At 36.3% G+C, this 15,000-nt stretch overlaps 1 protein-coding gene across 3 annotated transcripts in view; it reads left to right on the top strand.

Moving 5' to 3' along the window:
* Positions 1-15,000, top strand: part of LOC125042565 (protein O-mannosyl-transferase TMTC4-like) — a 24,013-nt gene that overhangs the window by 181 nt on the left and 8,832 nt on the right. The window contains exons 1-9 of one of the 3 annotated variants that reach the window (XM_047638295.1): positions 1-30; positions 6,158-6,316; positions 6,527-6,758; positions 7,380-7,560; positions 8,159-8,268; positions 9,394-9,481; positions 9,836-9,953; positions 11,057-11,211; positions 12,815-13,020. The exon at positions 1-30 is cut by the window's left edge and continues 181 nt beyond it. In XM_047638295.1, the coding sequence (XP_047494251.1) occupies positions 6,172-6,316; positions 6,527-6,758; positions 7,380-7,560; positions 8,159-8,268; positions 9,394-9,481; positions 9,836-9,953; positions 11,057-11,211; positions 12,815-13,020 (1,235 nt within the window). In that variant the 5' untranslated portion in view covers positions 1-30; positions 6,158-6,171. Of the gene's footprint in view, positions 82-188; positions 345-6,157; positions 6,317-6,526; positions 6,759-7,379; positions 7,561-8,158; positions 8,269-9,393; positions 9,482-9,835; positions 9,954-11,056; positions 11,212-12,814; positions 13,021-15,000 lie in introns of those variants that run through there. The other 2 variants (XM_047638278.1, XM_047638286.1) reach the window with 2 other exon arrangements.

Below are 15,000 nucleotides of genomic sequence, written 5' to 3'. Positions count from 1 at the left end.
AGATGATGAATGGGCTCGAGGGATGAATGAGTGAGTGAGTGACAGGCGACGGACGTAAACAAACGCCGTGACGGGTGATGGGTAAGGTGTCCCTTTTGGTCTTTTCCTCACCCTTTTCTCTCTCCCCCTCCCCCTCCTCCTGCCTTCGTCCCCGTGGGTAAGGGAGGGAGGTGTCTGCCCCGCCGGTGGGTTCAAAGGGAGGGTTGGGGATGGCGTGAGGTGGCCGCGGCTCGTCTTCGGGAGTTTTGAGGAGGGAACAAAGGCCAGTGGGGGTTGAAGGAAGAACACCCCAAGAGGAACGTCAGCATCGCTAGCATCTCTCATCTCGAATTGATCTCGTGCAGGTGGATATGTGGGATGCGCCGAGAGAGTGCCATCAACAGCATCAATGCTCAGCATCATCAACGCCCATTACCATTACTATCGTCAGCACACGGCATTTTCACTATCATCACTACTCTTCACTGTCAGTATCATCTGTGCTCAGTATCATGTACGTCCTTATCAAAAGGAAAACAGCAATAACCAAAAATGATAATCAAACCTGGCATCATTATCATCAACAGCATCTCAAAATCTCTTGTTTATCTCCTTAATATACATAGCTTGTTTTTATACTCAGCATTTTAATTAGTGACACTGTGGTGGCATTTGGACACTGTCATCCTGTTTGAGTATAAAGATGAATGCACATACTATCCTCTTTAGTAAATTAGAGGAAGAGAAGTAAAAAGAACAAAACAATAATGAAATTAAGAAGAGGGTTGTGAATAATTTCTATATAAAATGACATTTGATACAAACTACAGTGATTTCTCTTGCAACTGATAAATAGAGTTTTTAGATTTAGCATAACATAACATCTTCTAACTTAGCTTAGCCTAGCTTATCCTAGCCTAGCCTAGCCTAGCCTAGCCTAGCCTAGCCTAGCCTAGCCTAGCCTAGCCTAGCCTAGCCTAGCCTAGCCTAGCCTAGCCTAGCCTAGCCTAGCCTAGCCTAGCCTAGCCTAGCCTAGCCTAGCCAAGCCTAAACCTAAATCTAAATCTAAATTAAACCTAAACTTCCAGTACAGAGATGATTTATTATTATTGTCATCACAATAGCAACTGTCAAGGAAGTCAAGTCACCAAATCATGGCACGACAGAAATCTTGCATGTCTCAAAAGAGAGAAAAAAAAAAAGAGAAGACAATATATAATTAGTGAAAATGATCTTAAATGTGCCTGAAATAGGAAAAGTGTATTTAAGGTTTCTAGAGTATAGTCAAAAATTATATAGTTGATTCTGCATTGCCATTTATGATGAGGCATATTATCACAGGAATTCATGTGAGTAATCTTTTTTTTTTTACTATTAATCTCTGAATAAGGGGTTCTTTTGATTTTATATAAAAAATATATGGTCGGCCCTCGGATTGTAACCTGTGGGATCTGAAGTTCCATTTATAAAGTGGTGTACTGCAGTATTTGCATATAATCAATATACACTAATGATCATACAGTGTAAATGCTGGGTAATTAGTTGTTATACTGCATTTTATAGGGGAATGACAATTATTTGTGTTTTGTATAACTGTAACCACTGTAAGCATAACTAGATAGTGTTTGTCAGCAAAAATGACTTGAGAAAATATTGAAAATATTTTTTCCCCTCAAGCAGGGGATGTGTACAATCCAAGGATAGAATGGTTGAGACTTTACAATGATGAGAATGGGAATGATAATTATAATGAAAATATTGGGTTAAGGTTTTTAACAGGAATGTACCCACCAGAGACTAAATCCCCGACTCCTGCCAAAAGTGGATCCGATGGGGAATCACGGGTCAGGGGAAGTTTCACTCGTAGCAGGCATTTTAAAGAGCAAAAGGAAATAGAAAATTAAAAACCCGAGCCCAGAAGCATATTTCATATGATAAAGAAAGTGGAAAACAGAAAAACCTGAGACAAGATAGTATTTATGATAATGATATTGATAGTGGTAATTTTAATGATATTGATAGTGATAATAATGGTATTGATAATGAGAGTTATGGTAACAGTAACAATAAGAATAAATTATTGGAATCTGAGTAACATTGAATGATATTGATAATTATAATAGTTTGTAAAAGAACACCAGAAAATATTAGCGGAAGTTGAATAAACATGATAATAACCTGACACCTGTTCAGATAACTTTTGCTAGAGAGTATGGTTGTGAAGTTGGAACCCCTACAGCCAATACAAAAATCTACAAAGCTTATTAGCATATTATGAACTGACATTAGAATTCACCACTCTTATTAGGTTTAACCTTAATTTTGAAAGCCACTTCTCACAGTAAATAGTATAATTGGATCATAAGTTACAGTAACTACTCAAAGAATACTGATGAAACGGTGATGTCATTTTACCTTGTTATGAAAGTTTGTCAAGATCATGACCAAATCAAGTTGAAGATGAAACTATAGGAATTATACCGTATTTTTTATATGTATCATATATTTTTTTATCTAAGGTATGTTGAATCATAGGTAATTGGCTGGTCATTTTCAAGTAATTACTGTGTGATGGCCATACTTATTTGGTCTGCGGTAAAGGTTAAATTACGAGATATTTTAGTCACTGGAAATCATGTGGAATTATATAATTTTCTTTTTACTACAGTATTGAATTTTTAAGAATTCTGCTATGAAATGTTACTGTAACTGTTGAACTAGTTTACATCATGAGATTATAAAGGATTGCATAATGTTTTTCATTGTTAGAATTTTATGCTAACAATGCATATATGTGCAAATTTCAAGTGAGATTCTGAAATAAACAAACCATAAGTGATCATTGGTAGCAAGAATATTATAAATCATGTTCGACATTGTAATTTCAGTAGAATAAAAAAGGTAGTATTTCCTGAAAGAAAGAAAAAAAATCTTAAAATTTTCTATTTTGTAATGTGGTCTTACAGTATTTGTTACAAAGACAACAGTTTTTGAAGTTGGTTTGTGGGGTACTTTGGTACTAACACCAATATTTTAAGGTCTATACATCTTTTACACTTTCCATTCATGTCATCTGTTCCTAAATAAAACCCCATACACGAAAATATATATCTACACATTTTATAAAATGGCAAAATAGTCAAACTGATGGAAGTAATTAGCAAGTGCCAGATGCCGAAGAGTTGTTCATGGAGTCTAAAGTCCGAAACCAAGTATCTTTGCAATGAGTTCTGGAAAATGGTGATGTGAGATGCCAAACTACGGAAAAGTTCTTTGTAAGTGAAATGTTGTGGATTCAAGAGAGTGATCCCCTCTTTGTGAGCAATGGCCTATTAATCACTGTTCTGGAGAAGAGGACTCTCTCGTTTGCAAAAGATGCTTTGTCCGAGAAGAAAGAGTCGCAAAAGCAGTCTTCGGTTTTTTGAATCTGAATTGCTATTAGCTGTCTGATTTTTTTTATTTTTGTGTGTGTGTGTGTGTGTGTGTGTGTGTGTGTGTGTGTGTGTGTGTGTGTGTGTGTGTGTGTGTGTGTGTGTGTGTGTGTGTGTGTGTGTGTGTGTGTGTGTGTGTGTGTGTGTGTGTGTGTGTGTGTGTGTGTGTGTGTGTGTGTGATTTACAGCTTATTTTTGTTGATTATATTTGAAGTTATGATACATAATTTTGACAGCTTCCTGAGTCACATCTTGAGTTTGATTCAAATTAATTAAAATATGCATGAATTAAAAAAGAGAGGAGTAACACTATCAATAAACTTGGTTTAAAAGGAGCGACAATCTGGTTATTTTAGTCTGGGGTTATATCTGCAGTGTCATTTGTGTTTTTTTGACATACTATTAAATATTATAAATGAGACTGTCACCTCTTGTGCTTCAGTCGTTAACTATGTTGCTTTGCATAACTTTTATCATTACTAGATATTTAGATATACATAAGTAATTGATTGTGGTTGTCATTGTTACTGTCAGCATGATCATTGTCATTGTCATAGTTATCATAATCAGTCATCATCATCAATTACCATCATCACCATCAATCATCGTCAATCCTCATTGTTATTTTCATCGTTGTCGTCATCGTCATTATTGTTATTGTTGTCATTCGTATTATCATCATCATCATCGTCATCGTCATCGCCACCGCCGCCGCTGTCGTCGTCATTGTCGTCATCGTCACCGTTGTCGTCATCATCGTCGTCACCATCCTCATCACCATCGTCATCATCGCCATCATCATCGCCATCATCATTGCCATCTTCATCTTCATCATCTTCATCTTCATCTTCATCTTCATCTTCATCTTCATCTTCATCTTCATCTTCATCATCATCTTCATCATCATCATCATCATCATCATCATCATCATCATCATCATCATCATCATCATCATCATCATCATCATCATCATCATCATCATCTTCATCTTCATCTTCATCTTCATCTTCATCTTCATCTTCATCATCACCATCACCATCACCATCATCACCTTATTGACCTTACACGCCACTGACACGCTAAGTTACGAGGAACAACACTTGACACAACCTTGTTGAAACGGATCATCTTGCAATTAAGTGAACAAGATGATGTCACCTAATAATTGCCAGCAGAGGATAGAGTGTAAACTAGACTATGTAAAGGAGGAGCTATGCTAGTCTCTTAGAAGTGTGTTTTGTCCACTTGTAAGATTATTTGGCAGAAGAGAATAATTTAATATACTGAGTGGCATTACTTTAAGAACAACAACGGTAAATGATAGATACATTTCTCTAGGAGATACGCAAGCTGATTTGATAATAAAGTGTTTTTTGATTGGGTAATTGGGGATCTCGTAACACTGTATGTACGCAGATCATTGATTGTATTTCTCCATTTTTATATTTCAGTTTGGTTAAAAAAAAAAGAAAAAGGTGATGGTATGTTTTGAGAAAGAGATTGAGTTTGTTAAGCTCATGATTCCTTAAGTAGATAATCCCTCTTTATTTGATACAATTGATATAAATCTTTCTTGGAACTTGATACATTTACGCGTCTTATTATGCCGTCACTCATTCTGGCTCAATTAGATGTGACCTTTTTATTGTCATTGTTCTGATTCCCCTCGTTTGATTGCACTACACAGTACAGTATCAGATCTTACGTAGCATAACACGTGTTCATAGGTCTTTTCTCCTAGTGTAAGTTGCTCTTGGCCGGAAATTTGTATTTTGGGGTATGTTTATCGGAATTTAATAGGAATCAGTTATTTTATTTGTCCGTGATAATTTAAGATGATTTTAATGACTTTTTTGCGAAGTTGTTTTACAATTTGATGATTATAATAAGGGTTTATAGAATTCTTTTATTGTGTTCAAGGGGGTGTCAGATGAGGAAAATTTAATATGCAAATTGTTTAGGGGAATATATATTATATGTATAGATTAGTCCAATGGAATATGTATATGTTAATAGACCACTGTGAATTAATACAATATATGTTATTACATATAGGCTTCATAATTAGACAGTGTTTCTAAAAATTTAACATTCATTTTTCTTGTTTCTTTTTAATAAGGAATCTAACCACAGTCTGTATTAAGGCACGATTTTTTTTGCATATTAGAAGCAGATTGAAACATTTGATAATGCAAAACTTTTCAGAGCCTTGTCATATTGTTTCTGATTTTATAGGATATTGGGATTAGTAGTTAGAATTAGCTTTTAGATAACTTTTAGATTATTCTTATATTCACACTATTTATTGTTTATTTTGTATTTTTGAAAACAAAATTATACAGCCACATAATACAATGTCTGATGTCATGTACATATATCTCATCTGTCATCAAGTTTCACGTATGGTGTCATTTTTAGTGTTAAAGCATATCTGCATTTAGCTTTCTTTCAAAAACATTGATTTTGTCTCTTAAGAATAGCAAAGCCAGTTCTGTTTTAGCAAGTACAGTACGCTACAGTATTCTCCAAGTTATATGATTACACAGCTTCCATTTCACATGATATATCACATGGCAATAAAAGTGTAATAATAACTTCAGTAGGCATTGCACTGTAACTTTTCTCTTTGTAAGAATACCTGTAGCTTTGGAGATGAGTTTATGACATGTAGGAAGTTATGTGTGATTCAATTTAATTACAAGTATTCTTGTAAAAGACAAATCTCTCCTAATTTTTTTTTCCCACAGCCGGGTAACGCAAGATGGTGTGCGGTGGAATGTGCCGTGCCTGGGATGGGGATCACCACAAGGTGCGAGAGAAGAATGGGACAGACAAGGGAGCCGGAGTGATGAAATCGCTGCAGGTGTCGTCGCCTAGCTCTTGGGACGAGGATGTTCCTGCACCAGGTAAAAGAGAGAGAATGCGTGCGTGTGTGCGTGTGCGTGTGCGTGTGCGTGTGCGTGTGTTTGTGCGTATGTGCATATTTTTATGTATATATGTATGTGTGTACACATACATATAGGCATGTATATATTAAGTAAATTTTAGTATAGTTAGATGCTTATCTTTTCTTACGACTGAAGAATGTACTAAGTACCGCTCTCTCTCCTTTTCAGAATTGCCGTACCCTGCTGCAGCCCTTCTAGTAGGCATCTGCGCGTGTGTCTGCTTCGTCAACTCTCTCTCGGGCGACTTTGTATTTGATGACTCGGAGGCAATTGTGAACAACAGTGATCTCAGAGGGGACACTCCTCTTGCCAACCTGTTCCACAATGACTTCTGGGGCACCCGTTTGACTCATCCATCGAGTCACAAATCGTACAGGCCTTTGACTGTTCTCTCTTTCAGGTAATATTTGTTTTAGATTGTACAAGCCACTGACTGCTCTCTTCAGGTAATTTTTATTTTTGATTGTACTGACCTGATGTCTGTACAGTGTTCTCTCCTGATGGGAATTAAAGTTGCAAGATATATAGGTCCTTGTCTGTTCTCTCCTTGAGGTAGCTTAAGTCGTAGATTGTACAGGCTTCTGTTTGTACTTCAAGTCATGAATTGTATAAGTTTTGATTGTACTTTTCTTCAGGTAATTTAAGCTGCAGGTTATAAAGGCTTTTGACTGTAGTCTTCTTTAGATCATTTTAGTCAAAGGTTGCAGCTTGTATAGGTCTCTGACTTTCTAATTTAAGTAATTTATGACATGAACTATAATTGAATCATTTGATGAATCATGATGAACATTGTCTGAATATTACTCTTTTAGGATATTGTTGCTCAGTATGTGTGTGGTAAAGTGTTTTGTGTTCTGAAAATTATATGGGGAATAATTCCTTCTAGGGATGAATTTTTTTGGTGATATATCTTACATTATTCTGTGTTACTAAATCTTGAAAAAAATGTAGATAAAAAGATAAATCTAACAGCCTTTCCACACAAAAGAACTATAAAATTTTCATGTACTTTCTCCCACAGATTAAATTACTCATGGGGAGCTTTGGACCCCTTCAGTTACCATGCTGTCAATGTTGTGGTTCATTGCCTTGTCAGCATAATGAGCCTTAGGGTCTTTTATGTTGTGTTTGGTAACGGTGCTCCACGGGCTGCCATCTTGTCGGCCATACTCTTCGCCACTCACCCCATTCACACAGAGGCGGTAAGGAAAACTCCCCTCTCCCCTTTCTCTCTCTCCTCTCATGCCTCCTTTCCCTCTTTTCTGCATTTCTTATCCTCCTGTTCTTCTTCTCTCTCTCCCTCTCCCTCCCCTTTTCCCTCTCCCTCTCCCTCTCCCTCTACCTCTACCTCTACCTCTACCTCTACCTCTACCTCTACCTCTCCCTCTCCCTCTCCCTCTCCCTCTCCCTCTCCCTCTCCCTCTCCCTCTCCCACTCCCACTCCCACTCCCACTCCCTCTCCCTCTCCCTCTCCCTCTCCCTCTCCCTCTCCCACTCCCACTCCCACTCCCACTCCCACTCCCACTCCCACTCCCTCCCTCCCTCTCCCCTCTCCCTCTCCCTCTCCCTCTCCCTCTCCCTCTCCCTCTCCCTCTCCCTCCCACTCCCACTCCCACTCCCACTCCCACTCCCACTCCCTCTCCCTCTCCCTCTCCCTCTCCCTCTCTCTCTCTCCCTCTCCCTGTTTCCCTCTTTCTTTCTTTCTTTCTCTCCTCTCCCTCTACATGTAATTATGTTTTTCAAAAATGTATTATCAAGACAAAGTTTCAGCACAATAACCTTCAATATTGTATCCCTCAGGTGTCTGGCATTGTGGGTCGTGCTGACCTCCTGTGCGCTCTCTTTGTCTTTGTCTCTCTTCTAAGCTATGTCCGGGCAGTGAAGGAAATGTCAGGAGCCATGTCTTACAGGTGTGTTGCATAATATTTCTTTTCCCCTCTTTCTTGGCCATTGAAGAATTACGAATAATGAAGAAAAAGATGAAGAAGGAAAGAGATCTTGTATTTCATTTAACTTTTTATTATATTTTGAACTTAATTAGATAAGGTTCATAGTCATCAAATAAGGGTGTGAGGGACTTTCTTATCTTCAACTTAGAGTGGGAAGGATATATAAACACAGCAGCTCAGGATAAATGTTCAAGGATAAATTTCCAAGATCTTGAGATGTCATATGGGCCAAAGAAAATTTCAGATTCTCATTTTTCAAAGCTTTAACCCATTTGCCCCATGTGGCAAGAATACATGCCATGTTCACTGTAATATAGTTTATTTATTGTATTTACACATAGATGCCTCTACACATTCTTAATCACCAAATAGCTAGTTATTAAAACTACCTATCTCACCTGTTTACCCTTTTCTTTCACTTTAAGAATAGGTCTTTTGTATCATTTCATTGTGTAAAATATTTTAATGACAATTTAATAATCATAACATGAATAACAATAATAACAGTATCGATAGCAATGCTATTAATAAGGAAAACACATTTTCCCACCAATTCAAGGAATGGGAAAATCAGGATCGGTAACTAGGACCTACTGATAGACTCCTTGCCGGCTGATCACATGTGGAGCCATCTGTATGTAACAAAATTCACCAAAAACTACAGGGGACAGAACATAAATCCGGGGCGAATGGGTTAATAGATCAGGGCATATTGCATCATCTAGTATTATAGAAACTTAAAGCCAAATCCTAGTGCTCAGTCTCAATTAGGGTTATAGAGAGAATTTGTAATTTTGTATATTTATTGGATAATTTCTAACACCTTTTCCTTGAAATTTTGCCAAATCTGTGTGACCAGACGTTGTAGGGAGTTCTGATTTTTTCTCAACCATATTCAGAGTATTAGTTTATCCTAACATACTGTGTTGTTTAGGCTCACAGTTCCCCTGAGGTCGTGGGGAAAGTTTGTAACTCATTCTTTGAAATTTTACCTAAGGTCATAGGGAAAATTTGTGGCCCATTCTTCAAAATTTCGCCTAAAATCACAGAGAGAGTTTGTGACCCATTCTTCAAAATTTCTTCCAGATCTCGCCACACTGTTTTGTATCTCCTGATGACTGCAGCATCAACTGCAACAGCAATGCTTTGCAAGGAAGTTGGTATAACAGCTTTGGTAGGTTGACTTTCTTTATTCCTTTTAGCATAATGCATTTTCTTTTTTATTTCATAGACTTTAGACTTTTTTAATGTGAGGGATAAGACAGATTAATTAGTAATAAGAATGTCTTTGGAATATAAGGACAGGAAACTTTTAGAGAATATGAAAAAAAATCAATAGAAAAATCTTGACAAGCAGCAGCAAATTCTGTGCCCTTCTACAAATGCAAATTATTTTTATTTTACTACAGAAGATTTCAAATAATGTCACTTATAAAAAATGGAGATTGTGGTGCTGCAGTAACTATTGTTATTTTCACATTTATTATCCAATACAAGAAGAGGATAAAAGGCCTGATACTCTTTCTAGGGTGTTTGCAGTGCCTATGATGTCCTATTGGCTCACGGTGGCATCATTGGTCGCACAATTATATCCGTTATTGTTGGACATAATCTGCGAGCTTTGGCTTTTTGGAGAAATTTGCCAGGTAAGGTTGTAAAGAATTTTGTGATTTTTTTCCATTTGTTATTGTAGGTCTGGTTATGGCTGATATTGTAATTGTCAACAGCTGTATCAGCATTACCATTGCCATTATTTTTATTACGATTGTTGTTTATGCCTTATTCTTCGTGGACATACTGCTGGCTATGATAATGGAAATTTATCAGTGAATATGCATTGTCCATTCTAAATAACTCTTATACTTAATAGGTAAAATGGGCTTTAGTTATGAAATATGTATAATTTTGCTTGATTTTATTCATATATCTAACATTGGTGAAATATATAGTCTTGATATGTTCAAATACAAAGTCATATTTTTATGTCCTGCATTCATTTGGGGAGGAAAAGCTATGTGTTGCTCAGTAAAATCTAGTGAATGGTCGAGTCTCCTAATGTTACACAAGGTGTTGCATGGCAACGAGGTTGGAAGTAGTATACTTTACTTGTGGCCCATTTGTCAGCCAAGATGACTGTTTACAACTTATAGCCTCAAAAGTATGTCTGCCTGAACTGCAACACATATTTCGTTTTACGTTCCTGCCTTTGTAAGTCATCAATTTCGTGCACTTCTTACAATCTCAGTCAGCAAAGCAAGTTGTATGTTTTAAGTCAGGGCAAAGTGCATTATTTAACCCCTTCTGATGGGTCACGCTATGAGGCGTCAAAACAAACTGCTCATTCTGTGGCGTGCGGCTGTATGCGGTGGTGGCGTGCCAAAGTGCTATGAGCTGTTGATTCGGCTTGATGTACTGAACTCCCACACTCAAAGTCAACGCCTTGCCATTGATCTCCAGAGCATAGAGTTTATTAAAAATTTTCTTCACCCGTTATCAAGGGGTTAAGAGGGCTCATGTGAATGCAGGTTGTGTTATTAATGCTTTAGTAACTGTAACTCCAAAGCCTTTCACATAAAATCCTAAAGTACTCCACATATAATCTGAGAGTACATAGGAAATAATACCAAAGGAAAATTGTGTCGTATCTCCATCCTCGCTGTTCTTTTGTCAGGGATAGAAAAAATATCTAGGTGCAATAAGAAAATTTATGTTTAATTGTAAAAATCATTGTCATGTATCTCCCTCTCAGCTGGGATCCTGCGGGGGCTGATGTGGAGACATATACTACTGGCGGTGACTGGCATAGCGTTGCTGGCAGCCCGCTGGGTTGTCATGGGGTCGACTGTACCAAGGTTCATGAAGGTGGATAACCCTGCGTCCTTTCTGGATAGTGTGGTCTTCAGGGTGAGTGTCATTGCATTGCACTGATAGATAGGTAGATGGATAGATTGATGTGTTGCTGGTAGAATTGATGTGTAAATGGTTTGATTAATGTAGATACAGAGGTAGATGGAAAGATTGATATTAAGCTGAATGGACTGATTGATAGGCTGATATGAAGATAGATAGGTAGATGGACAGACTGATATTTAGATGGCTAAATAGAGATAGATTACTCTGTAGATGAATAAGTAGATGAGTAAAGTGATGTGTAGATGAATAGATTAATGTGTAGATGTATCTATTGATTGATGTAAAGTTGAGTGTCAGTTGATTACTGTGATTGTTTTAGTTCTTGTTATTGTTTTTTTTTTTTGTGATTATATATGTGGATAGATAGAAAGAAAGATTGATGTGTGGATGTAATGGTTTTGATATAGATATGAATATAGCTATTGATATTTTTGTAGATATAGATAAATAAAATAGGGATATGTACAAATGCAGATACAGATATGAAAGGATTGATTACTGGATTGAGTGTTTGATGGATGGATAGATAGATAATAGATAGATAGATAGATAGATAGATAGATAGATAGATAGATAGATAGATAGATAGATAGATAGATAGATAGATAGATAGATAGATATGTTCAAAAGAGGACATATACATGAACAACTTTGCTCCTACACTTTTTCAAAGATAGTCACTTTTTGTAAACTGAAAAAATAAAGATTTTTTTAGAGTGATTACACTTTCTCTTCTTTGTAAATATGAATTCTAATTTAGTCTTTAGTTTTTGTAACTAAATTATTTGAGTATGTATGTTTATTGATTTTTTTTTGTCAAGTAAAAAGGTAAAGGTAAAGATATACATGTGCAGTCTGTGTACATAATTATTTTCTACATTAAGTCTGGAAATATGTGGAGAGGCTGAAAATATTTTACAGTGCTACCTATCAATTAGTGTTAACAAAAATTTGTTCATTGAATATCACATAAGTGCTTTATTTAATCTATGTATTCATTTTCATTAAGTACATAATCTTGTTTACAATTTGGTAATAAAGCAGTTGTTGGCAGTGACCTCAGACCACATCAGTTTGATATATATATCTCTTTTGCTACATGTTAGTGTGGTAGCCTCATCCACACTGATGATCTGTGATGAGTTTAGAGTACATAATCTTCTGGTTTCTTTGTTGATGTGAATTAAAAAGAGGAAAATTCAACACCGTTTTGTGTCAGCATGAATACATACTTGCATTTGATCATGTAAATGGCCACTATCACTAAAACAGATTTTTTTTTTTTTTTTTATCAGTACTTAGGTAGTATGAATGCTTATGAAGTCTTTATGATCTTTGCCTTAAAGCTTTTGTAAAATACTTTATGTTCAATCAAGTGTGTAAATAGTGAAATCTATGCAATGAATGTTGTGCATACACTCAGCCATGGCATGGTTTTCTGTGCATGTTGCACGCATGTTATAAGTGGATACAGCTTCCTGTAATCACGTGTAATTATCACTGTCCTCGTTACCTGAGAATATCACTTTGCTCTTACCTGTAATCACATGTGCGGAGAATGTAAAATTTCTAAATCAAACTGTCTTCTCCACAGAGTTTGAACTATCAATATACATACAGCCTGAACGCCCTTCTGCTCGTTCTTCCAATATGGCTTTGTTTTGATTGGTCTATGGGCTGCGTGCCAGTAATAGTAAACTTCAGTGACCCCCGATTGCTGGCCCTCCCCATCCTGTGGTTCTCCTTTGTCATGTTGCTGAGGAGGGGGATGGCCCAGGGCAGAGCCAGCCAGACGTCGAGGTAGGCTGTGAATGTGTTTTGTGGCCTGTGCTAGCTTTTTTTTCCCCGTGTCCTTTTCTCTTGTTTAGAATTTTATGTATGGTGTATGCTAGCATTGTGTTCTCTCCTGATTATATATTTATCTGGAACTTTTTTTTTATTCTGAGTTATTTTTCCTGCTTGTGCAACAGAATATGCATTTTTCAATATTACTGGGTTGTTGTCTTGTTATACCATTGACTGTGATGAACATAGGCTATCTCTCTTTTTAATCATTGTATTTTTTTTTCTTAATAACTTTGACTTGTAAAAATTATGAATAAAGCTTATGTTTGATATGTTGATCTTCATCAAAGTATACATTTCTTCAAGTATGATAGTCTGCATTAAGAAATGATCTATTTATTAATGGTATGTATTAAAATGGTGTATCGTCAATCAGCTTCAGCTTGTTGTGATTTCTATCCTAAATCCAGGTATTTATCACTAATAATAAACTGTTCCATAGTATGTCATAAAGAAACATATACACATAAATAGATGTACTGAATCTGTCAAAAGAAACATTGTTAGAAATTTGTTTTTATATGTTGAATTTTTTTAAAGGTGAATAATCTTTTTGAGACCTTTTGTGTTCTTAACCCAATGGCGACGGGTCACGCCTATAGGCGTCATAACAATACGCTCGTAATCTGGCGTGTGGCTGTCCACCGCGTCTGCGCGCCAAAGCGCCCCGAAGCAATGATTCGGCTTGATGTACCGAATTCACGCGCTCTTTTTTAGTTCTCTATACCCGTCGCCATTAGGTTAAATGTTTTCCTGGAAAGTAGTACAGGTTGACAATCATTTTTTTGACTTGATGGGGTTTTCAAAATTACAGTTCACTACTGCTTGATAGCACTAGCTACTGTATCTGCTGTTTCTGAGTACTTTCAGATACAGAAAAGACATTTCTACTTAAACTGTATTCATGTTGACAAATGTAGAAAAGGTATGAATGAGAATGAATATCTTCACAAAACAAGAGATGTATTTGACTGGTTTCGAGTATATCTGGTATTTCTGATTAAGATATAATCGAAACCGGTCAAATACATCTCTTGTATTGTGAAGATATTCATTCTCAGTCATACCTTTTCTACAGTTCTACTTGTCTTTTGTCAATTTTTGTTGTACTGACATAAAGCCCCAGTCATGGCAGCAGTGAATAGAGGAATGGATGAATGTTGATGAAGATCAGGTACTATTGATCATTATATAGACTCAGAAATTGTGCAGATGGTTGTAAGTCTAGAGTAATGAACAAGTGGACAAAAATGAGGACAGTGTAAGTGAAAGAGGCTCTAGTGAAGGGTTAATTCAGTGATGAGATGAACTGGTTGATTGCAAGGATATTGCAGAAGAGCCTAGTAAATTATTGCATCCTTCTCGATAAATACTTTTTTGGTATGTCTTGATTGTCCATGGGCAAGAATGCTCTATATCATACAATTATGCATTTATGAAAATATTTACTAAGAGCTCATTTAATGTCTTAGATAAATCATCTCAGTAATTTCTTCTAGGACTGTGAGTAGTTACTTGATATGCAAAAATTTATTTCAATATATTTAATAAAAATTCCCTAGACATTATGAAATGTCACCTGTATGGTCAAATAACCTTTGCAACCTTTGGTAATCATGTGTGTGTGTATATATATATATATATATATATATATATATATATATATATATATATATATGTGGATATGGAAAAGAGAACCATATGGGTTTGAAAGCCAAAGTTCGAGACAAGTGCCTCTGATATTCCTATTCCTCCAAATTTCAATTCACATTTGAAGATATTTTTTATGGTGTGTATAATAACCTTTCAACTTTGAGTGAAAGAGGCCATGGTTTCAACCCAGTGGATGCAAATAGCAAGACTACAATGCCATGTCCAGTGTAATAAAAGTTCATCTATTGTCTTTACACATAGTGCTACAAGTACTTAGACACC

The sequence above is a fragment of the Penaeus chinensis genome, chromosome 3, assembly GCF_019202785.1.
Source record: "Penaeus chinensis breed Huanghai No. 1 chromosome 3, ASM1920278v2, whole genome shotgun sequence".
Lineage (NCBI taxonomy): Eukaryota > Metazoa > Arthropoda > Malacostraca > Decapoda > Penaeidae > Penaeus > Penaeus chinensis.
The sequence above is the reverse complement of the archived record's forward strand: the minus strand, read 5'-3'. Positions and strand labels throughout refer to the sequence as shown.